General features: G+C 36.2%; 2 protein-coding genes across 12 annotated transcripts; both read left to right on the forward strand.

Annotated features, from left to right (window-relative positions):
* The first annotated feature begins 1,122 nt into the window (after window positions 1-1,122).
* Window positions 1,123-9,304, forward strand: LOC139782736 (uncharacterized). Of its 5 annotated transcripts, none has more exons than XR_011720978.1 (9): window positions 1,123-3,651; window positions 4,083-4,377; window positions 4,461-4,640; window positions 5,381-6,840; window positions 7,453-7,521; window positions 7,694-7,867; window positions 7,925-8,131; window positions 8,302-8,791; window positions 8,880-9,304. XR_011720978.1 is itself a non-coding variant. In XM_071721768.1 (9 exons), the coding sequence occupies exons 2-9, from the start codon at window positions 3,418-3,420 to the stop codon at window positions 8,668-8,670; spliced, it is 2,988 nt and encodes a 995-aa protein (XP_071577869.1). In that variant the 5' UTR covers window positions 1,123-1,263; window positions 2,742-3,417; the 3' UTR covers window positions 8,671-9,304. The 5 variants fall into 5 exon arrangements, 4 of the variants coding, with proteins under 4 accessions (XP_071577869.1, XP_071577872.1, XP_071577870.1 ...); XM_071721768.1 differs by having other exon boundaries at window positions 1,123-1,263; window positions 2,742-3,651; window positions 8,302-9,304; XM_071721771.1 differs by having other exon boundaries at window positions 3,558-3,979; window positions 4,083-4,193; window positions 4,261-4,377; window positions 8,302-9,304.
* A 2,309-nt stretch (window positions 9,305-11,613) lies between these two features.
* LOC139782739 (kinetochore-associated protein 1-like) lies at window positions 11,614-16,932 on the forward strand. 7 transcript variants are annotated; one of them, XM_071721773.1, is made up of 14 exons: window positions 11,614-11,800; window positions 11,880-11,998; window positions 12,072-12,251; window positions 12,320-12,477; window positions 12,912-13,027; window positions 13,093-13,202; window positions 13,268-13,389; window positions 13,476-13,846; window positions 13,921-14,282; window positions 14,361-14,552; window positions 14,647-14,852; window positions 16,143-16,303; window positions 16,407-16,486; window positions 16,644-16,932. In XM_071721773.1, the coding sequence occupies exons 3-11, from the start codon at window positions 12,106-12,108 to the stop codon at window positions 14,801-14,803; spliced, it is 1,734 nt and encodes a 577-aa protein (XP_071577874.1). In that variant the 5' UTR covers window positions 11,614-11,800; window positions 11,880-11,998; window positions 12,072-12,105; the 3' UTR covers window positions 14,804-14,852; window positions 16,143-16,303; window positions 16,407-16,486; window positions 16,644-16,932. The 7 variants fall into 7 exon arrangements, with proteins under 7 accessions (XP_071577874.1, XP_071577876.1, XP_071577873.1 ...); XM_071721775.1 differs by lacking the exon at window positions 11,614-11,800 and having other exon boundaries at window positions 11,845-11,998; window positions 16,407-16,490; XM_071721772.1 differs by lacking the exon at window positions 11,614-11,800 and having other exon boundaries at window positions 11,845-11,998.
* Window positions 16,933-19,234: the final 2,302 nt, after the last annotated feature.

Genomic DNA, 19,234 nt, shown 5'->3' on the forward strand with positions numbered 1-19,234 from the left:
CTGATAAAGAGTGACGTAACACTATAACATAATACAAAAACTGTAATTATTATTTATATCTGATTATACAGGGTGAGTTTTATTTTGTGTGCCAATTACCTCCGCTAATCTCAGAAAGTATTGATTTAATGGAAAAATGTTTCAGATAAAAGTTGGAAGGTTCAAGGAGGACCAATAGACAATTTTATTAGATTTTGGGTCCAGGACCTGTGTTAAGCCCAGTAGGATCCAAGTCAAACTTTTTAAATAAAAATTCCCATTTTTTATTATATCATCTTTTTCTACTAATTAATATAAACAACTTTTGTCTGAAACATTTTTTATTTGCCTTATACTTTTTGAGATATTTAAGAAAAATTTGGTAATTTTTTTAATATTTAGCTTATGATATCTTGATAAATGCTTGTCGGAGGGAAAAATAATACAAGACTTTTTGACTTGATATGGTCTCAAGAATATACTATTGCAATAATACCACAATTTCTTTAAATATTTGTGTATACATTTCCTTGGAGCTTTCATGTGTACACAATTATTTAAAGAAATTGGAATACTATTGCAACAGTATATTCTTGAGACCAAATTAAATCAAAAAGTCCTGTACCACTTTTCCCTCCGACAAACATTTATTGAGATGTTGTAAGCTAAATATTGAAAAAATTACCAAGTTTTCCTTGAATATCTCAATAAGTATAAGGGAAATAAAAAAATGTTTCAGACAAAAGTTGTTCATATTAATTAGTAGAAAAAGATGATGCAATAAAAAAGGGGGTTTCTATTTAAATAATTTGGCTTGAATCCTACTGGGCTTAACACAGGTCCTGGACCCAAAATCTAATAAAATTGTCTATTGGTCCTCCTTAAACCTTCCAACTTTTATCTGAAACATTTTTCCATTAAATCAATACTTTCTGAGATAATTATAGCGAAGCTGATTAGCACCCAAAATAAATCACCCTGTTTATTTCATACATAATTACATATTCAAACATAAGAGTACGGGGTTAAGTATGACTGTGTTCCGATATTCACTGTCTATACTGAAAATCTATGGTTAATGTTATACATACATTTTAGATTTTCAGTACTGGATATTAATATTGGAACGCAGTTTATACCAAGTTTAACTTTTTCTTACTTATGTATCTAATAAATAAAGCTTTCGCTCAGAAGAGTGTGATAGAAATCAAACTGCTTGGTGCTGCTCCGCGTGAACTTCCACTGATGGAAAGCAACGTAACACTGCAACATAATACAAAAACAGTAATTATTATTTACATCTAATTATATATTTTAAACATAAAAGTAGGTTAAGTATGAATCTGTGTTCCGATATTCACTATCTATACTGAAAATCTGTTAATGATACACGTATATACTTTGGATTTTTAGTATTGGCGATTAATATTGGAAAGCATGGTTTATATCAAATTTAACTTTTTCTTACTTACGTATCTATAATAAATAAATCTTTTGCTCTTCTATCAAACTACTTACAAGGGAACGGTTGGAAGTGTCCCTACCCGATTTGGATGCGCTTTGGATATGTTGTTGAGCATCAAAAAATATTAGACACGTATTTTTTTTTAGCGGCTTATCTCGACGTTTAGGGGTTGGAACAACCCCTCGAAAATAACGGATTTTATAGTTTCTAGCGAATATCTTCAGAAATATAAGGCGTAACGACAAAAAATTTATACGAAATGTTTATTGCTTTTTGTGCTCTTTACAATGGCGTAATCAGATTTTTCAAATTTGTCAAATTTTTTAATTTAACCCCACCACCATCTATTATTTTTGCCAAATATAACAATTTTTCCAACGCAAATTTAAGAGCGTCGAATTCCAAATACATCCATGTATATTTTTATTATGATACCATTATTTGATTTTTGGCAAGACGAGATGATATGTGGTATAGGCGTCGCGCGCTGTAGGTAGGTGTTGCGTTATTTCTGTTCAGTTGCGCCGTACGCTTAAAAATTTCCATTTCAACTCCGGGATGACCAAAAGCGCTGATGCGAAGGCCAGCGCAAGGCGCTGACAGCGAGAGGTTAACGCTATTTCGAGAGTCCTGGACTAGCAACTGAATGTCGACTCCGACATTATAAATACCGCCGAATTGTAAGATCGGGCGGTCAGTCGCAAATCATAATCTGAACGAACACGTGCGTCACATTAACCGCTACAATAATATACTATCCCGGTTACGGTACAACAAAATTAACAACCAAATTCACGCATTTGAATATCATTTGCTCGTGTCATAATTCCGGAAAGCAAGCATTTCAGATCGTAAGTTTGAAGTGTAAAGAACTGTGTGTTGTACGCTGTCGTTTTGTGAACATGTAAGTGCATTTTTATTGTTAACTTTTATTGGTTTCTTACGCTTGTTACTTTTTCCTTTGATATTGAATATTTAATATAATCAAGAGACACGGTAGTGTCTCGCGCCAAGTACACGCGGAGCGAGACCAACCGTGACTCTTTTACGCGACGCGACGGGTTGCGAGTACTCGAGATGTTGAGATCTCGATAACGAGTGAACGGATCAAGTTCTAAGTAGGCTTGATCGATAGCTTGGGGTCGACTTGGGGGGGGGGGTATCTCCTATAATATTTTCCGCTACGTGCCCTACGAGCGGAGATATTGGGACGCAAAGTCCAAATGTGAAAAATTTTATTTAAGATACTCCTCCTCACGGTCTTACATACAGGTCTGGAAACTCGCTCAATTTTCAGTGGTGGGGGTAGGTCGCTTATTGAAGCAACTTTTAATTCGCTTTACCGCCACGAAGGTCGTTACGAACGAGTAATGCCGGCAAACATAACCAACAAATCAAGCTTTATTATGTGATTGTCACGGTCACAGTCAGACTGTAGTGATTGTCGTAGCTACGTAAAGTGCATTGTCTCCATTACCGAAAATTCCATCGGCAAGACGTACGTTGTGCCCGAGGAACGGATGGGCATAAAGCTCGCGTCCGCCGACAGTGACGTCGACGTAAAGTTTCGCATAGTGAGCGGCAATCGCGAAAAGTTCTTTAAAGCGGAGGAGCGCACGGTCTGTGATTTTTGCTTCCTCCTGATTCGGACTCGAACCAGCAACGTCAACGTGCTAAATCGCGAACGCAAAGACCGATATGTGCTCGAAGTGCGTGCCTCGAGCAAACCTCGAGCAAACGCGACGGTAGAAACAGAGTAATTGCGCTCGAGGCGGACGCCGCGGTGGTGGTGACGATTCTCGACACGAACGATCTCAATCCGCTGTTCTATCCGATCGAGTACGAGACCACCGTGACAGAGGACACGCCTTTGCATCGCAGCATACTCAGGGTAATCGCCGAGGACGCCGATCTCGGCAGAAGCGGCGAGATTTACTATAGCTTTGCCGAGGAGACCGATCAATTATTTGGCGATGACAAAGCCGTGTGCTGTGCCGACATGCAAAACGGGCAATAGAGGCGACAAATCTAATCGATCTGTGTTTCGCGTGCCAAAAGATGTCGAGCAATTAAGACAATGGGTAGCAGCTATTCCCGGGATCGTCAAACTGAAGCCAACGCACGTTATATGTGACAAGCATTTCGAAGACCAGCATATTATTCGTGAATGGATCAAACGAGACGGGAGCGGTCGCATAATTGCACAGGTTCGTTAATGATATAAATTTTATGACTGTTACGAAATGCGCTCATGAATTTCTCACACAAACATTCGACACTAGTACACGTGAGCTGAGAGGTGGTGTACACGTGATCCTAATATTCTGGCAGCGCTCTGACATTCTTAGACCCGGCTTATTCGTCGTAAATACTGCGGAAGACCTTTCGATTCTCGACATACCGGAATTATCACGCGTGTTTCGCGTGCGTGCCACGGTTCGCGAACCGATTGGTCGCTAAATTCCCAATGCTCCAAAAAGCTATCGATCTCGCGTGTAACAGTCAGTCTGACAACGGAGCGCTCCGACGCTAGTCGTATGTTCAGCTCAATTGTAAAGTTACTGAGTAAACATAAATTCAGAAACAATGACTAATATGTGAAAGCGCAAATAATATCACATTTTCTTTCATATCACAGGCCCCATATAAGTATCCGCAGCTTAGTAAGCTTGCTGTACCAACAAAATTGTTACACGATGCCACAAACAATGAAGCCGTTGACTCGTTGGCCGAATCGTCTTCACATTTGGTGAGCTCTGTTATCAACTCTGTACATTGTGATGGGGCTACGCCTGTTAAGTCTCCCGTTCCGATAGAAGTCAGTAACCATCATACAGAAAAGGATTCAGCTGATGTATCAAGTAAAAGTCTGAATACTCCAAGGCAAGTCAACATCTCGAGCACATCTATTATAGACACCCCTCACGTACAAGGTATGTGTTACATGGCTGAAGCAAATATAATGAGTATATATAGTCATTTAATTATATATTTTATTTTTCGTTTTTGTATACAGATGTCTCATGCATTCAATTGCCTATTTCGGAAGATGGACAATCGCTTACAGCAATGGAAGAAGCTGATACAACAATGAAGACTCCAACGTCAGATCCGCACACTGAAATTGCTTCTGCGTCATTGTCCAAACTTCAAACACAGGACAAACTTTTTTACATTTATTCGGTATTCAGCGAACGTGAGTTATCAAGATTTTTTATTGCATACATTATGTTAAATTGTACACTAATAAATCATAAGTGCTAAAAGCATTTATATTCATACTCACAAATATACATGCAAACTTTAAAAAAAGTTGAATTATTGAGTACACACGCGGTCATTAATGTCTGGACACCGAAAATTGGATGCGTTTCGGAAACTCACTCTTCGTCTCTTTCTAACTGCCCCCCTTAGAAAAAGACAAAGAATGAGTTTCCGAAACGCATCCAATTTTCGGTGTCCAGGCATTAATACCGTGTGTGTACATACACTGCTCGTCAACGATTCCTTTTCTGAGATAAGGGGGGAACATAGAAGTTCTAGTGACTTTAATAGAAGTAACCAATAGCGTCTGTAGGCCTGTATGTCCACCCCCCTTTACCTCAGAAAAGGAATCGTTGATGGACAATATACAGTGATAAATGTAAAATACATGATTCCGTACTTACATTGAAAATGTTGTCAATTCCTTTCGGTGAACCTGAAAAAAGAAACATACATTAAAAAGAATTTATTTCCACTTTTACTTACCTCTTTAACGTTTCCGTACTTACTATTAAAAATGTTGTCAATTCCTTTCGGTGAACCTGAAAAAAGAAAAATATACATTAAAACGAATTTATTTCCACTTTTACTTACCTCTTTAACATCGAAATTTCATGTATTAATATTAAAGTGGTGTTTGTTTGTTTTTGTAATCTTATGAGTGTCTTATAGGCATTCGAGAAGCGAGTACGAATACCAGTGCCCGTGAAACATACTCTGCTACAATACCGAAATTCTGGAGCGTCGGTGAATTGCCTGCTCAAAAGGGACAACGTATTCTATTTTCATATGCGAAACCGAGAACTGATAGTGGCATGCACTTTCCGCTGACTCTAAAACATGTTGTTCTTGACACTGACAGACAATTGCAGTATTACGTTAATGGGCGTCACGTCAACACACAGGGGACGAAACTGAAGCAAATTTATAATATAGCCGACCCCATGCCATGCATTTTGGAAAAATTCCAGAACATGAATGTTTGTAGTGGTCTGGGCGACATTGATGTCCACTGTGTGCCCGCTAATACCGCATTCCAAGACTGGGCCCAACAATGGCGACACAAAGAGTGCAGTATGGTTTTGGAAACTAAAAAATGCGACAACTGCACGAAGCTCAGAAAACGTATACTTCAACAAGTATCGAGATTGAAAAATCGTCCATCTTTGCATCGTATTCGTGAACTTCCGAATCCTGTCGATCAACGTAAGCTGAGAGTAATGCGAATGAAACAAAGACGCGAAAGATGTGCAAAGAATCGAGCAAAGTTGCAGGCCAATCTTTTGATGCAGTCTATCAAAGAAAAAGAGGACCAAATAGCTCGAATTCAAGAGACGACATTAGACGAGAAGTGTTCAGAATTGAACGTGCCAGCTACTCAGAAAGCAGCCCTGAAAGAAATTATCGGAGCTGCAAGTAAAACAAGTGCCAAAGGTAGACGATACACAGAAGAGTGGATGATGCTGTGTATGTTAATGAACATTAGATCGCCCGGGTATTATGAGTTTTTACGCAGAAGCAATGTTCTGCCATTACCGTGCAGAAGAACGGTACGCACATACTTGTCACTTATAAATATGAAATGCGGTTTCGACAAGCAGTTTGCGGAGCTCTTGAAGGAAAAGTTTATTTCTAAAACACGTATGCAACGTCACGGGATACTATTGCTGGATGAAATCAACTTAAGGAAATCGGTCGCCGTTTGTTCAAAAAATCTTACTTACACTGGCTTGACGGATTTTGGGGATGACGGACCGAAATCGACAGACATCAACGATCAAGCAACACACGGCCTTGTTATGATGTTCCAACCCCTCGCCGACACATACACGCAGACAATCGGAGTATATGCGTCGAAAAACCCTGTAAAGGGAGAAGAGCTTGCCAAATTGGTGGTCAAAGGTATCATCTATTTAGAAGAGTGCGGAGCAACGATCCACGGTGTTGTTGCCGATGGAGCTGCGACAAATGCAAAAATGTGGAAGATTTTGGACGTCAGGGGCTCGATGGAAAACACTAAGACCTGGTTCACGCACCCGTTGGATGACAAAAGAAAAGTATTTGTTTTCTCTGATACACCACATCTTATCAAGAACATACGGAACCGGTTGTATAACAAAAAGCGATTACGGGTAAGTTAAAAAAATGTATAATAGCGTCAATATAAGTATAATATATATGATAAAATATAAAATATATCAATAATTGTCATACAAAGGAGATACTTAGCTTCATTTGAATACCGGAATACCTGAAAAAAAATGTAATGGGATAAGCATGGTCAATAGGGAGTTTTTGCAATGCCGTCTTTCAGATACGGTAAACGTATCTGAATTGTTTAGATAGTACATAGTGAATGTATCTGAACAATTCAGATACGTTTACCGTATCTGAAAGACGGTATTGCAAAAACTCCCTATTGACCATGCTTATTTCGGTGAACCTGAAAAAAAAAAACATATACATTAAAAAGAATTTATTTCCACTTTTACTTACCTCTTTAATATCGAAATTCCATGTATTAATATTAAAGTGGTGTTTGTTTTTTTTTTTTAATCTTATGAGTGTCTTATAGGCATTCGATTACGTTTACCGTATCTGACAGACGGTATTGCCAAAACTCCTTAATACCTGCCTTTGTTTCAATACCACAATAGTTGGAAAAATATAATATTAACAATAAGTATTATTTATTTTTTCTTATATTCATCGTACAGATATTAAATAATTTCGTTGAATTGCAGATAGCACCAACGAAAAAGTACATTCGCTGGGAATATTTAACAAATTTGTACGATCTCGACAAAGTTCACGTAGGTAACGCCCGCGCATGCCCAAGAATTACGAAAAGACACGTGGAATTGGATAATACATCAAAAATGCGCGTTCGACTCGCAACCCAGTACTTTTGTACATTAGTTCGACAGCAAATAAATATGCTTATATCGTGGTTCAATAAGTCTAAACTAATTCACTGTATTACAGCTCTTTAGTAATTCTGTAGCTAATGGATTGTCGTTCTACTTGTCGCATAAATGTCAATCGCTCACTGGATGTGAAGAGACGATCTCCTTCTGCAAACAAATAAACGATATGTTTGACGCATTAAATCGGAAGTCTCCAAATCAAGGGCTAACTCCGGGTTCTAACGATTTCAAGGTAAAACCATCATTGGTTTTTTAAACAATAATGGTTTTATCTTAATTTTTTTATCAGGTGCTACAAGATTCATTACGTTGGTTGAACGATTGGGAGTCGGCAGTTTGCAAAGGAGACATTAAGCCCGAAGAATATCTTACTCCTGAAACATCCAAAGGACTTAGGTTGTCGCTTCAATCTACGATGGATATGTGCCGCTATCTCATTGAGAAATTCGATTTCCAGTACTTACTGACAGGAAAAGTAAATCAGGACAACTTAGAGGTACAGTTCTTTTTTTGTTCCACAAACTTCCGCAAAACTTTTGCTTGCGCCTGATTGTCCACTTTTACTTTTGACGTTCTTCTGCGTGGTGTCATATACGACGGTGCTCACGGTCATTGCATTGCATTAATGCTTAACGTGTTATTATAACTACGTCAAATTCTTTTTAGAAATTCTTTGGTACAATACGCCAATCTGCGGGATGTAATGACCATCCAAACTGCCCTACATTCTTACAGCTGTATAAAATGCTATCTGTATACAGTGTAATTAAGCCCCCAAAATTTGGGAATTGCACAGTATCGAACGATAGATCACCACCAATTTTAGTCTCAATCAGCGATCTGCAGGCTATCTATGGAAAGAGTCAGGCTAAATACTGTAGGTATCTGCAAGACATTCAGAAGAAACTGGACGCGGTACTCGAAAACGACGATTGGGAAGCGGACGATATTATTGACAATACCCTTGATCATAATTATACACAATCCCCAATCCTTGACTGTATAATTTATTATGTAACAGGTTTTTCATTTTAACTAATTTTTTCCGCTTAAAATGCTTTTTACTAACCAAAATTGAGGTTTGTAGCTTACTAATTCAGCTTAATGTTCTGTCCTAGTGCTTACTACTGATGTGCTTACATAACTCCGCTTTTAGGTATTTAATGTAGAATACGTGTTGTCTCGCTCCGACTATTTTTTGCAATTTTTCAATCACATGATAACATTATAAATTGTACTTCTAGGGTACCTGTGCAAACAGATACTTAAAAAGTACAAATCCTGTGTGAGTTGTGAAGAAGCTTTAAGATCCCAGTCGACAAGCCCTTCTGCTGTGTCTCAGTTGGTCGATATGAAATCCCGCGGCAAACTGATTCACGCTAATTTAAGGTTTTTTGAACTCATCTGCCACATTGAAGCGTGCTTTGCAAAGTATTGCTCTTGCATCGACGTTTTTGACTTAACTGTCGACGAAGTACTTACTACTTATACATTTTCTTTTCCTTGCACAGAACATGCCTCCGAAATCCTCTCATATGCAATAGTGTATTATATTAGATTACGTATGCGACAATACGCTTTTCAAGAAAATCAAAAAATGCAAAAACAATTTGTTCAGAAAAAAAAATTGTCGAAATTGACAAACCAATAAAGCATTTCTTATATAAAAGTACTTTTTTACTACCTTAAAATAATAAAATAAGTATATTTTCTTTTATGCAGTTTCCACAGTATTTGAAAAACAGGAAAGCTATTTTATTAAAGAATCAATCGCCGTTACTTACCCTCACTTGCAAACAAGACTATCATTTTGCAAATGTCATATTTTACATTTAAAATACATTAATATATTATTATATAGTATTATAAATTATTATTATATTAATATATTATAACATTATAGATTATTAATACATTAATTATTTTACATTTTACATTTCCTAAATTGGAATTTGTATTATAAAAATGCAATATTAATGAGTAGTCAAGAGACACGGTTGTGTCTCACACCAAGTGGCATTACCTTCCCGCAGTGCCTCTCGTGGCGGCAAAGCGAATTACAAGTTGCTTCAATAAGCGACCTACCCCCTCCAGTGGAGTTTCCAGACCTGTATGTAAGACCGTGCTCCTCCTCCTCCTCCTCCTCCTCCTCCTAAGGGCCTGAGCAGAATAGCTGACTTATAATTTTAAGACAGTGTTTTATGCTTTAAATCTTTGTTTTTAGCAACGCACAATACTGTCTTATGTCTCAAGTCTTACAATGTTGACAGTGTACAAAGTGTCAACATTGTAAGACTTGAGACACAAGACAGTATTGTGCGTTGCTAAAAACAAAGATTTAAAGCATAAAACACTGTCTTGAAATTATAAGTCAGCTATTCTGCTCAGACACTAACGCTGCGATTATAACATACATATAACAGAGTAATGTCACTTTCACTTTTTCGACACTGGCGGCGCTTTCGCCAGCGCGCTGTCACAGTCAGTTCAGTTAATACGTGTGTGTAAGTGTGTACTGCGCGCAGTGCAGATAGTGCGTTCAGTGCGCTGTCACTGACAGTTCAGTTAACCTATCGAGAGACACGGTAGTGTCGGAGCGAGACCGACCGTGACTCTTTACGCGACGCGACGATTAATTCAAGGTAATTGTTTTATATGTAATTATATATCTATTATTCTATATATATTACTGTGGTAATTATTCAGTTTACACCCCTCACCTCCGATTTTGATGAACTTAGGCTTAATCGACGCGTTTTTGCTCAAAACAACCGAATCTGGCAGAAAAAAGTGTCGCTCTGCCACGCGAAGCGAGATATTAACAGTTAAAGTTGACAGGAATCAGGTTATGATTCCCATCATACCGACGAGATGTAGCAACACTGAACATGCCCTGCGGCCACATACGCATGCTCAGTGGCCGCACGCGCATGCTCAGTGGCCGCACGCGCATGCAAAAGTGCGCCAATTTTAAATATGATGACTATTGACTGGTCAATCGTGCGGAATAACCAAGCGTCTTGATTCAAGTAGTTAGGTATCACGCTGGGAGTTTGTTTAGTTTTATTATGCGGGGGAAGGGGTTCCGCTGCAGGCTACTTCTATGTAAAAATCACAACTTCTATAAAGCAGGGCATATACACACGTGTGTGTGCCCTGCTTCAACGAAAATCACAACTTCTATAAAGCAGGGCATACACACGTCTGTGTGTGTGTGTGTGTGTGTCCACGCGAAACGAGGTGCCACATGGGTTCATGACGCGCTTTACAAGCTCGTTTAAGTACATGCGTGGGCGAAGGGATTTTGCTCCCCTGCACCCCCCTTTCCATGCATGTACTTTATAATTTCGCTTTACAACTTAGCATGTACTTTAAGTTGTAAAGCGCGTCATGAACCCATGTGGCACCTCGTTTCGCGTGGACACACACACACACACACAACGGGGGGGTGCGAGGGGCGGGCCTTCGGCCCCCCCCTCCCCCGCACCCACCCCGCCGGTAGGCAGCGTGGAACTCGCTTTACAACTTAAAGTACATGCTAAGTTGTAAAGCGAAATTATAAAGTACATGCATGGGGAGGGGGGTGCAGGAGAGCAAAATTTCCCCGCCCACGCATGTACTGGGCACACACACACACACACACGTGTGTATGCCCTGCTTTATAGAAGTTGTGATTTTCGTTAAAGCAGGGCACACACGCGTGTGTATGTCCTGCTTTATAGAAGTTGTGATTTCCGTTAAAGCAGGGCATACACACGTGTGTATATGCCCTGCTTTATAGAAGTTGTGATTTTTACATAGAAGTAGCCTGCGGCGGAACCCCTTCCCCCGCATAATAAAACTAAACAAACTCTCAGCGTGATACCTAACTGCTTGAATTAAGACGCTTGATTATTCCGCATGATTGACCAGCCATCATATTTAAAATTGGCGCAGTTTTGCATGCGCGTGCGGCCACTGAGCATGCGCATATGCCCCCGCGGGGCATGTTTATGTCGCTACCAGTCGCTACATCTCGTCGGTATGACGGGAATCATAACCTGATTCCTGTCAACTTTAACTGTTAATATCTCGCTTCGCGTGGCAGAGCGACACTTTTTTCTGCCAGATTCGGTCGTTTTGAGCAAAAACGCGTCGAATAAGCCTAAGTTCATCAAAATCGGAGGTGAGGGGTGTAAACTGAATAATTACCATATAATTATCCTATCCTATATATAACTACGTTTACGCGAGTGTTTACACAGGTTAACCTAGATTGTTGTGCATAACATGGATCTTTCTTATTTACTCGCATGGAGGAAACGATCGTCGCTAATCAGAGACTGTTTTTTCTTCATCATTGAGGAATATAATTATATCTTGGGTGAGTTTATCTTAGATTTTAATTATTATACTTTACTGCAAATTTTCAAAACGTTTTATTTCATGTATCTTAGCACGTCTGAAAGAAACGAAGAGATATTAACGGAAATGAAATTTATATTATCACAGCTTTTGATGAATTTATTGAGAAAGTTATGCACCGGACGATCATTCGATTTGCAATTAGGGCTATCGGTTCTCTTTATGTTATCAGAACAAGAGGCGTGCAGTTGGCTTTCCACCGTTTCTACATCGTAAGAAAATAAATCTATTTTTCGATAATTAATTTTCGATAATAATGTGTAAAGATTTATATTTGTAGATTTCAGACCGATCATATTCAGCATTGTACAATCTCAACTTTGGGATATGAATATTCGCGCTTGGGGCAAAATCGATCATTGACACAAACGTTTGAGAGTTACAAGCTATTGCATATTTGGGCACAACGACTGTCACGTTATTCAATAACTTCTAAAGGTACGCTCATGCATTATCATTGAGTCTATTTTTATATTAAACGCAAATCTTGTTATACATATGTGTCAATGTATATATTTTTAATACATTTACAGAAGTTTTAACAAATAGTGCTTCGAGCAAAAGAAAAATTTTACAGCAGATCATAAACAGTACCTAATAAAGAGAACGTGATTCCTTTATTAAAAGATTATTGTTGTAGCTTCGGATTTAATTTCAATGATTGCCTTTTGAATTATTTACAAATATTACTAAAAACGTGGAATCCAACGATAACCGTTTCGAATACAAGCGTGAATAAAGGCAAATGATATAAGAAAATAATATGTATTTGTGACAATTAATTTAATATTTGGATATTTACATATTTTTATACGTAGATCATTTTCGTATGATATTGAACACCAATTTAATAATCGAGTAATATATTATAGAGTTACTTATCTGTAAAGATGAAATCGATGAATTAAGAAAGAAATGTAATGGAGTTGTTGCGCAAATGGAAGATAAATCCATGTTGAAGCGATGTATCTCTACGTTATGGGAACACGTAAGCTATAAAAATGTTGGATAGTATAGTTTCTTATAATGTGAATTTTACATTTAAATTTCCAGATTACATTTTACCACTATGAAGTGTTTATTATACTAATGGATCTCATAGGAGACAAAAATATGGAAAAGAGAAATTATCTTTGCTTCTTGCAAAATTACACTCGGAGCGGGTAAATTATAATAATTTCGCATATATTAATTTTGAATTTAATAATCATACTATCAATCATGACAGGCTTCCTACACCAATGGAACACGATGAGTGGATACAGCTTAATCCTGGACATAGTACGTTGCCGCCGATAGCCCAATGGAGACTTCCGTTCTTGCTTAAAGTCGATATTTGGAAAATCATTAGTAAATATATTTCAGAAATAAATTTATGGCCAGCACTTGGATGATTACTTAACTTAATTTCACATTTTATTAATTCTCGTTACTAGCACCTGAGTTGAATTTAAGAACATACGGCAAGTGGCTTGACATCGCACCCGTACTTAATTTGGAGGCACATCTCATATGCACATTAGCTATTAAAGGTGAAGTGACACAAGTATGGGGAAATAATTCTACTGCATCGAAAAATACTGCATGGTCGCTTTATCCGAAAAATACCACGTTGCTCAAAGATATCAAGAAATGTATACAACGGATGACAGATTCAGATGGATTCTATTATGGTACTGCAGCATTGTACTATGTCGTAAATCATACACCTCCGGGTGCTGATCGCGTTGCTGCCGCGAAAGAATGTTACGAGTATGCTCAGCTGGCGGCACAGAATTCCACTAAATTCGAAAAAGGAATGTTAGAAGTACGGTAATCTCTGTGTAAAGTACGTGTCTATGTTGTAAAAAATATATTGACTTCTATGGCTTTTACTTTCAGAAAATTAAATCCAAATATTTGAGATTTACGTCCGAGCATATTCTACGTACGTACGGATTGGAGAAAGATGAGTATCTTGCTTTAATTGAAAATCCGTGCAAGCTGGTGTATGAATTGTATAACGAAGAAAGCATACCATTACGATATCGAACTGCAACCAACTACAGACCCGATATTAACGCTGCTGTTAACGAGCTGGGTAAACTGTTCTCGTTGAATACGATAAAATTGCGTATGGATTTATTGGAAGAATGGCTACAATCTAATGCCAGGTATACCGAATTGTCTCAAAGCTTTACAGAGACGTTTCTAGCGACGAAAGAGTCTGATCAGAATACCAACTATGAAGATAATTTACTTAGGTAATATTGTTGGTACACCATTTTTTTTATATTCAATTTCTAAATCAACAATTGATTGTGAAATATACTTAATTGTAGGATATGTTATATGCTGGAATATGGAGATATGGATTTGTTTGCACAATTTCTTATAAACATAGGTTTCGGCAATCGTCATGGCGAGACTGAATATAGTTGTAACGTACGATATCGAGTATTTCGAATATTGCAGACTGTCGTTGATACTACAACGTTAGAGGAATTGACCAAGCAAGATATATGTACCTTTAGGTATAAATAATTATAATAAATTATTGTTTATTTTATCGGCAGAATATAAATTTTTCTTGCATATTAAAACGTTGATCTCACTTCAATATTTCAGAAAGTATATGAAATCGTTACAGTACACCGGCAAATTGGAATCTTTAGAATTATGTTACAGCGTTGATACATTTGACACATGTTGTAAACGAGATATTCAAAACTTGAGAATATCAATCCGTGATGTTAAGATACAGTTAAAAGGACTTTGCTTCTAAATTTTAGGATATTGATAATTATGAAGTGAGCGAAATGTAAATCTGTGAGGTAAATGAGAAATAGTCAAAAGAGAAATATGTTGATTAGTGCCAAGAAGAAAACGTAGCAATTAATTGGGCTGATTGAATTGGCAGATCAAAGTGGCATTTTTTTCGTATCAAGTAATGAAATGGTTTGATGTTTATATGACTAGCGTCTATGTATTATATTATAAATTATAATCTTACAATATCATAATATTTTATGTGTCGAAATATATTGACCAGTAGTCATTTTTTTATGGCACGTTTATAATACCAATTGTCTGTGGTAAGCAGTAAAATGACGTGCGATAGATGCAGGCGCACATTTGACTCGAATTAAAAATACAAATAAATTGTAATAATGTTATAATATGAAGTTTGTAGTTCGTGGTTAGTCTTTTGAAAGAGAGGAGATAAATATTAACTTGACATTGTTTTCTGCTGAACGCACCTGATGACATACATGATGTCCGTTGATTATACATTGTACCCATGTTCTTTAAATTACGCCAACTACAAAGAGAATATATATATTGCTTTGAAAAATAATTGTAGTGCAACTACTCTTAAAAAATAAAACAAAATTGTGTTACCTAACTCAACCCAAGTGGTATGTATCTTTGTATTCCTGAGGATCTTTCTATCAACCCAAGTGGTAGTAGTTTTAATTCTCCTTGATAAAATTATAATATTACAAAGAATTATTTAATCATTTTAATCACAAAGAATTAAAGAGGTAACATTATAAAATAAAAATATTTAATTAAAATAAAATAAATAAATTTTTCTTGTAATATGTATTTACGGTGTATTCATAGAAGATATCCATATGTATTGTAAAAATTGCAATTTTATTTATATATATTTTTAAATATGATTTTGAAAATACGTATTATTAGCAAGCTATTTTTTATGTATTTTTACAACATGCGTTTTGTACAATGCAACATTAAACATTTGCTATTTTATTACTTGGTCAAATAATAACAAATACCTAATCATAAGTTAAAAATTTACATATCTAAAAAATATATTTAAGTGTTATTATAAAAGTATAAATTATCCTCTAGAATTATAATATTACATATCATTATTTATATTTAGTTTCAAAAGAAGAAAATCATTATACTTGTATAGTTAATCATAAAAGGCATGGTGATAATAGTTTATCGCTGCATTATTATATATCATAATTTAAATAAGACTTCATTATGTATCACATTTCTGTTACTTGAAAAAAATGCTTTTTAATTTTAATTTATGTAACATACATGTACACGCTTATAATATATTAATTGACTGTATTTTTTCATAGATTGAGAACAGTTCTACGGCGAAAGATGGAACAGGAAGTTTCGAAGAAACAATCGTATCATTAGACGAAAGATTTACTAAAGTATTGACACGACTTCTAGATCGAATTTGTGATTTTGGTTGTGATAATAACAATGAGAAATTACTTAATGTGTTATGTCGGTAAGAATTTTATTTATATAATTTTTATGCATCCTTTTTTTCTCACACAATTGATATAAAATTAGATACTAATTAATTTCTAAATTATTTATGTTTGAATTAGACTTGACTTCAACATGTTTTACACCGACATACTAATACGTCGAGGGAAAGAAAAGACCGTCCCGCAGCAAGATATATCTGGCTAGTAATATATTATTTCTCATTTATGCGTACATTGCACATGCAGACGTTGTACGCATAACGCATGCATGCATGAAAGATGGAGTAGACAATAATCTGATCAATATTACATGTTTTTATTGTTTTTTTATTTTACAAAAAGAAATGATTATTTCAGGGTATATAAGAGTACATAATATAATGGAAGTATATATATAATATAATGGAAGTATATAATATAATGGGTATATGGAATCTTATCTATCTATACTGTCTGCCTCTGCCTCTGCCTCGTCTAATGCCCCAATGATAGTATGGTGATGAAAGTCTGTACAGAAAGGCCATAAATCTTTCTTCTTGCCGCCGTATCCCCGTGGCTCTGCCTCTTGGTCTTTGAACTGTAAAATAATATGTATATTGTATAAGAAATTTTATGAATTAAATACATATAATATGAATTAAATTTATATATAACGAGAAGATATTTATTAATTTCGATAAACATATTACCTTGTCTATTATCTTCGGTATAAATTACGGTACTGCACAACTTGTATCAGTTGTATTGTGGAGTCCACTCTTATAATGTGGCATACTTTTGAATTGATAGTATAATTACTGTCATTAATAACAATTCTTTCCACTGAAATATTATTTATGGTAATAGGAGAGAATAAATTATATATAAATAACCAGTACGTTATAGTGAGCTATGTTCTCTTCTAGCTATATTAATTTTTGCCATCATATTGTGACAGCAGGCCATGCACCATTTCTGCTGTGTTTCTGCTGTTATTAGCTCATATGGCTCATGTCCAATTCTTGCTACATTTTTACTATCACATTGTGACTGCATGTTGTGCACGATTTCTGCCGCGTTTCTGCGATTACATTGTGGGCAGCAGATCGTGCTGCTAGAAAATAAGCTTAATGAGGACGCAGGGGACAGGAATCTGCTCGATGGTCATGCTCGGATCTGCTGGCATACTGTCGGCATTCTGCTAGCATTTGGCTATTAGGGAATAGTGTAATAGTAATAGCATAATGTTAAAGCTAAATGGCGCGCGCGAAGCGCGCGCGTCTGTAATGTCTAGTGTCATATATTGAGAGACCGACGTATCTTACGAAGAAGTATCTTAATAAATAAAATTTTTACATTTGTTTGGACTTTACGTCGTAATATCTTCGCTTATTAATTTACCTACTAGATCGATCGATAACAATGCGAGCGCGATATCGAAACTGGCGATACTATAGTATCGCCAATGTCGAAAAAGTGAAAGTTACATTTCTCTGATATATATATATATATATATTGAGATATATTGAGAGACGTCGACGTTAGTAGAAATATCTTAATATAAAATTTTCGCATTTCGACTTTGCGTCGCAATATCTCCGCTCGTAGGACACGTAGCGGAAAAATAAAAACACGTTGGCCTTTGGCCAACTCGAACGTGCGTATCCCATACGTATAAAAGTAAAGTACCAGTTCAAATACAGATAGCGAATTGGTTTCAGTCATAAAATGTTCCATAATTTATGTGCTTTTAAAATATGCACAATGAGATTTCCGTGCTTATTCCCTTTCGCCGACCTGAACGTGAATACCCCATACGTACAAGAGTAAAGAACCAGTTTAAATACAGATAGCGAATTGATTTTAGTTTTAAAATGTTTCACATATTATATGCTTTTAAATTATGCATAATGAGATTTCTGTGCTCATCCCTTTCAGCCGATCCAAATGTAAGCACCCTATACATACAAGAGTAAAGTACTAATTCAAATATAGATAGCAAATTGGTTTTAGTCTTAAAATGTTCCACAATTTATATGCTTTTAAAATATGCACAATGAAATTTCTGTGCTCATCCCCTTCAGCCGACCTAAACGTAAGCACCCTATACATATAAGAGTAAAGTACCAGTTCAAATACAGATAGCGAATTGGTTTTAGTCTTAAAATGTTCCATAATTTATATGCTTTTAAAATATGCACAATGAGATTTCTGTGCTCATCCCCTTCAGCCAACTCAAACGTAAGCACCCTATACATACAAGAGTAAAGTATCAATTCAAATACAAATAGCAAATTGGTTTTAGTTTTAAAATGTTTCACAATTTATATGCTTTTAAAATATGCACAATGAGATTTCCGTGCTTATTCCCTTTTGTCGACCTGAACGTGAATACCCTATACGTACAAGAGTAAAGTACCAGTTCAAATATAGATAGCGAATTGATTTTAGTCTTAAAATGTTCCACAATTTATATGCTTTTAAAATATGCACAATGAGATTTCTGTGCTCATCCCCTTCAGCCGACCCAAACGTAAGCACCCTATACATACAAGAGTAAAGTATCAATTCAAATACAAATAGCAAATTGGTTTTAGTTTTAAAATGTTTCACAATTTATATGCTTTTAAAATATGCACAATGAGATTTCCGTGCTTATTCCCTTTTGTCGACCTGAACGTGAATACCCCATACGTACAAGAGTAAAGTACCAGTTCAAATATATATAGCGAATTGATTTTAGTCTTAAAATGTTCCACAATTTATATGCTTTTAAAATATGTACAATGAGATTTCTGTGCTCATCCCCTTCAGCCGACTCAAACGTAAGCACCCTATACATACAAGAGTAAAGTATCAATTCAAATACAAATAGCAAATTGGTTTTAGTTTTAAAATGTTTCACAATTTATATGCTTTTAAAATATGCACAATGAGATTTCCGTGCTTATTCCCTTTTGTCGACCTGA

This window comes from Temnothorax nylanderi, unplaced genomic scaffold (genome assembly GCF_030848795.1).
Source record: "Temnothorax nylanderi isolate EJ_2023f unplaced genomic scaffold, tnyl_v1.0 TNYL_tig0436_pilon, whole genome shotgun sequence".
Taxonomy (NCBI): domain Eukaryota; kingdom Metazoa; phylum Arthropoda; class Insecta; order Hymenoptera; family Formicidae; genus Temnothorax; species Temnothorax nylanderi.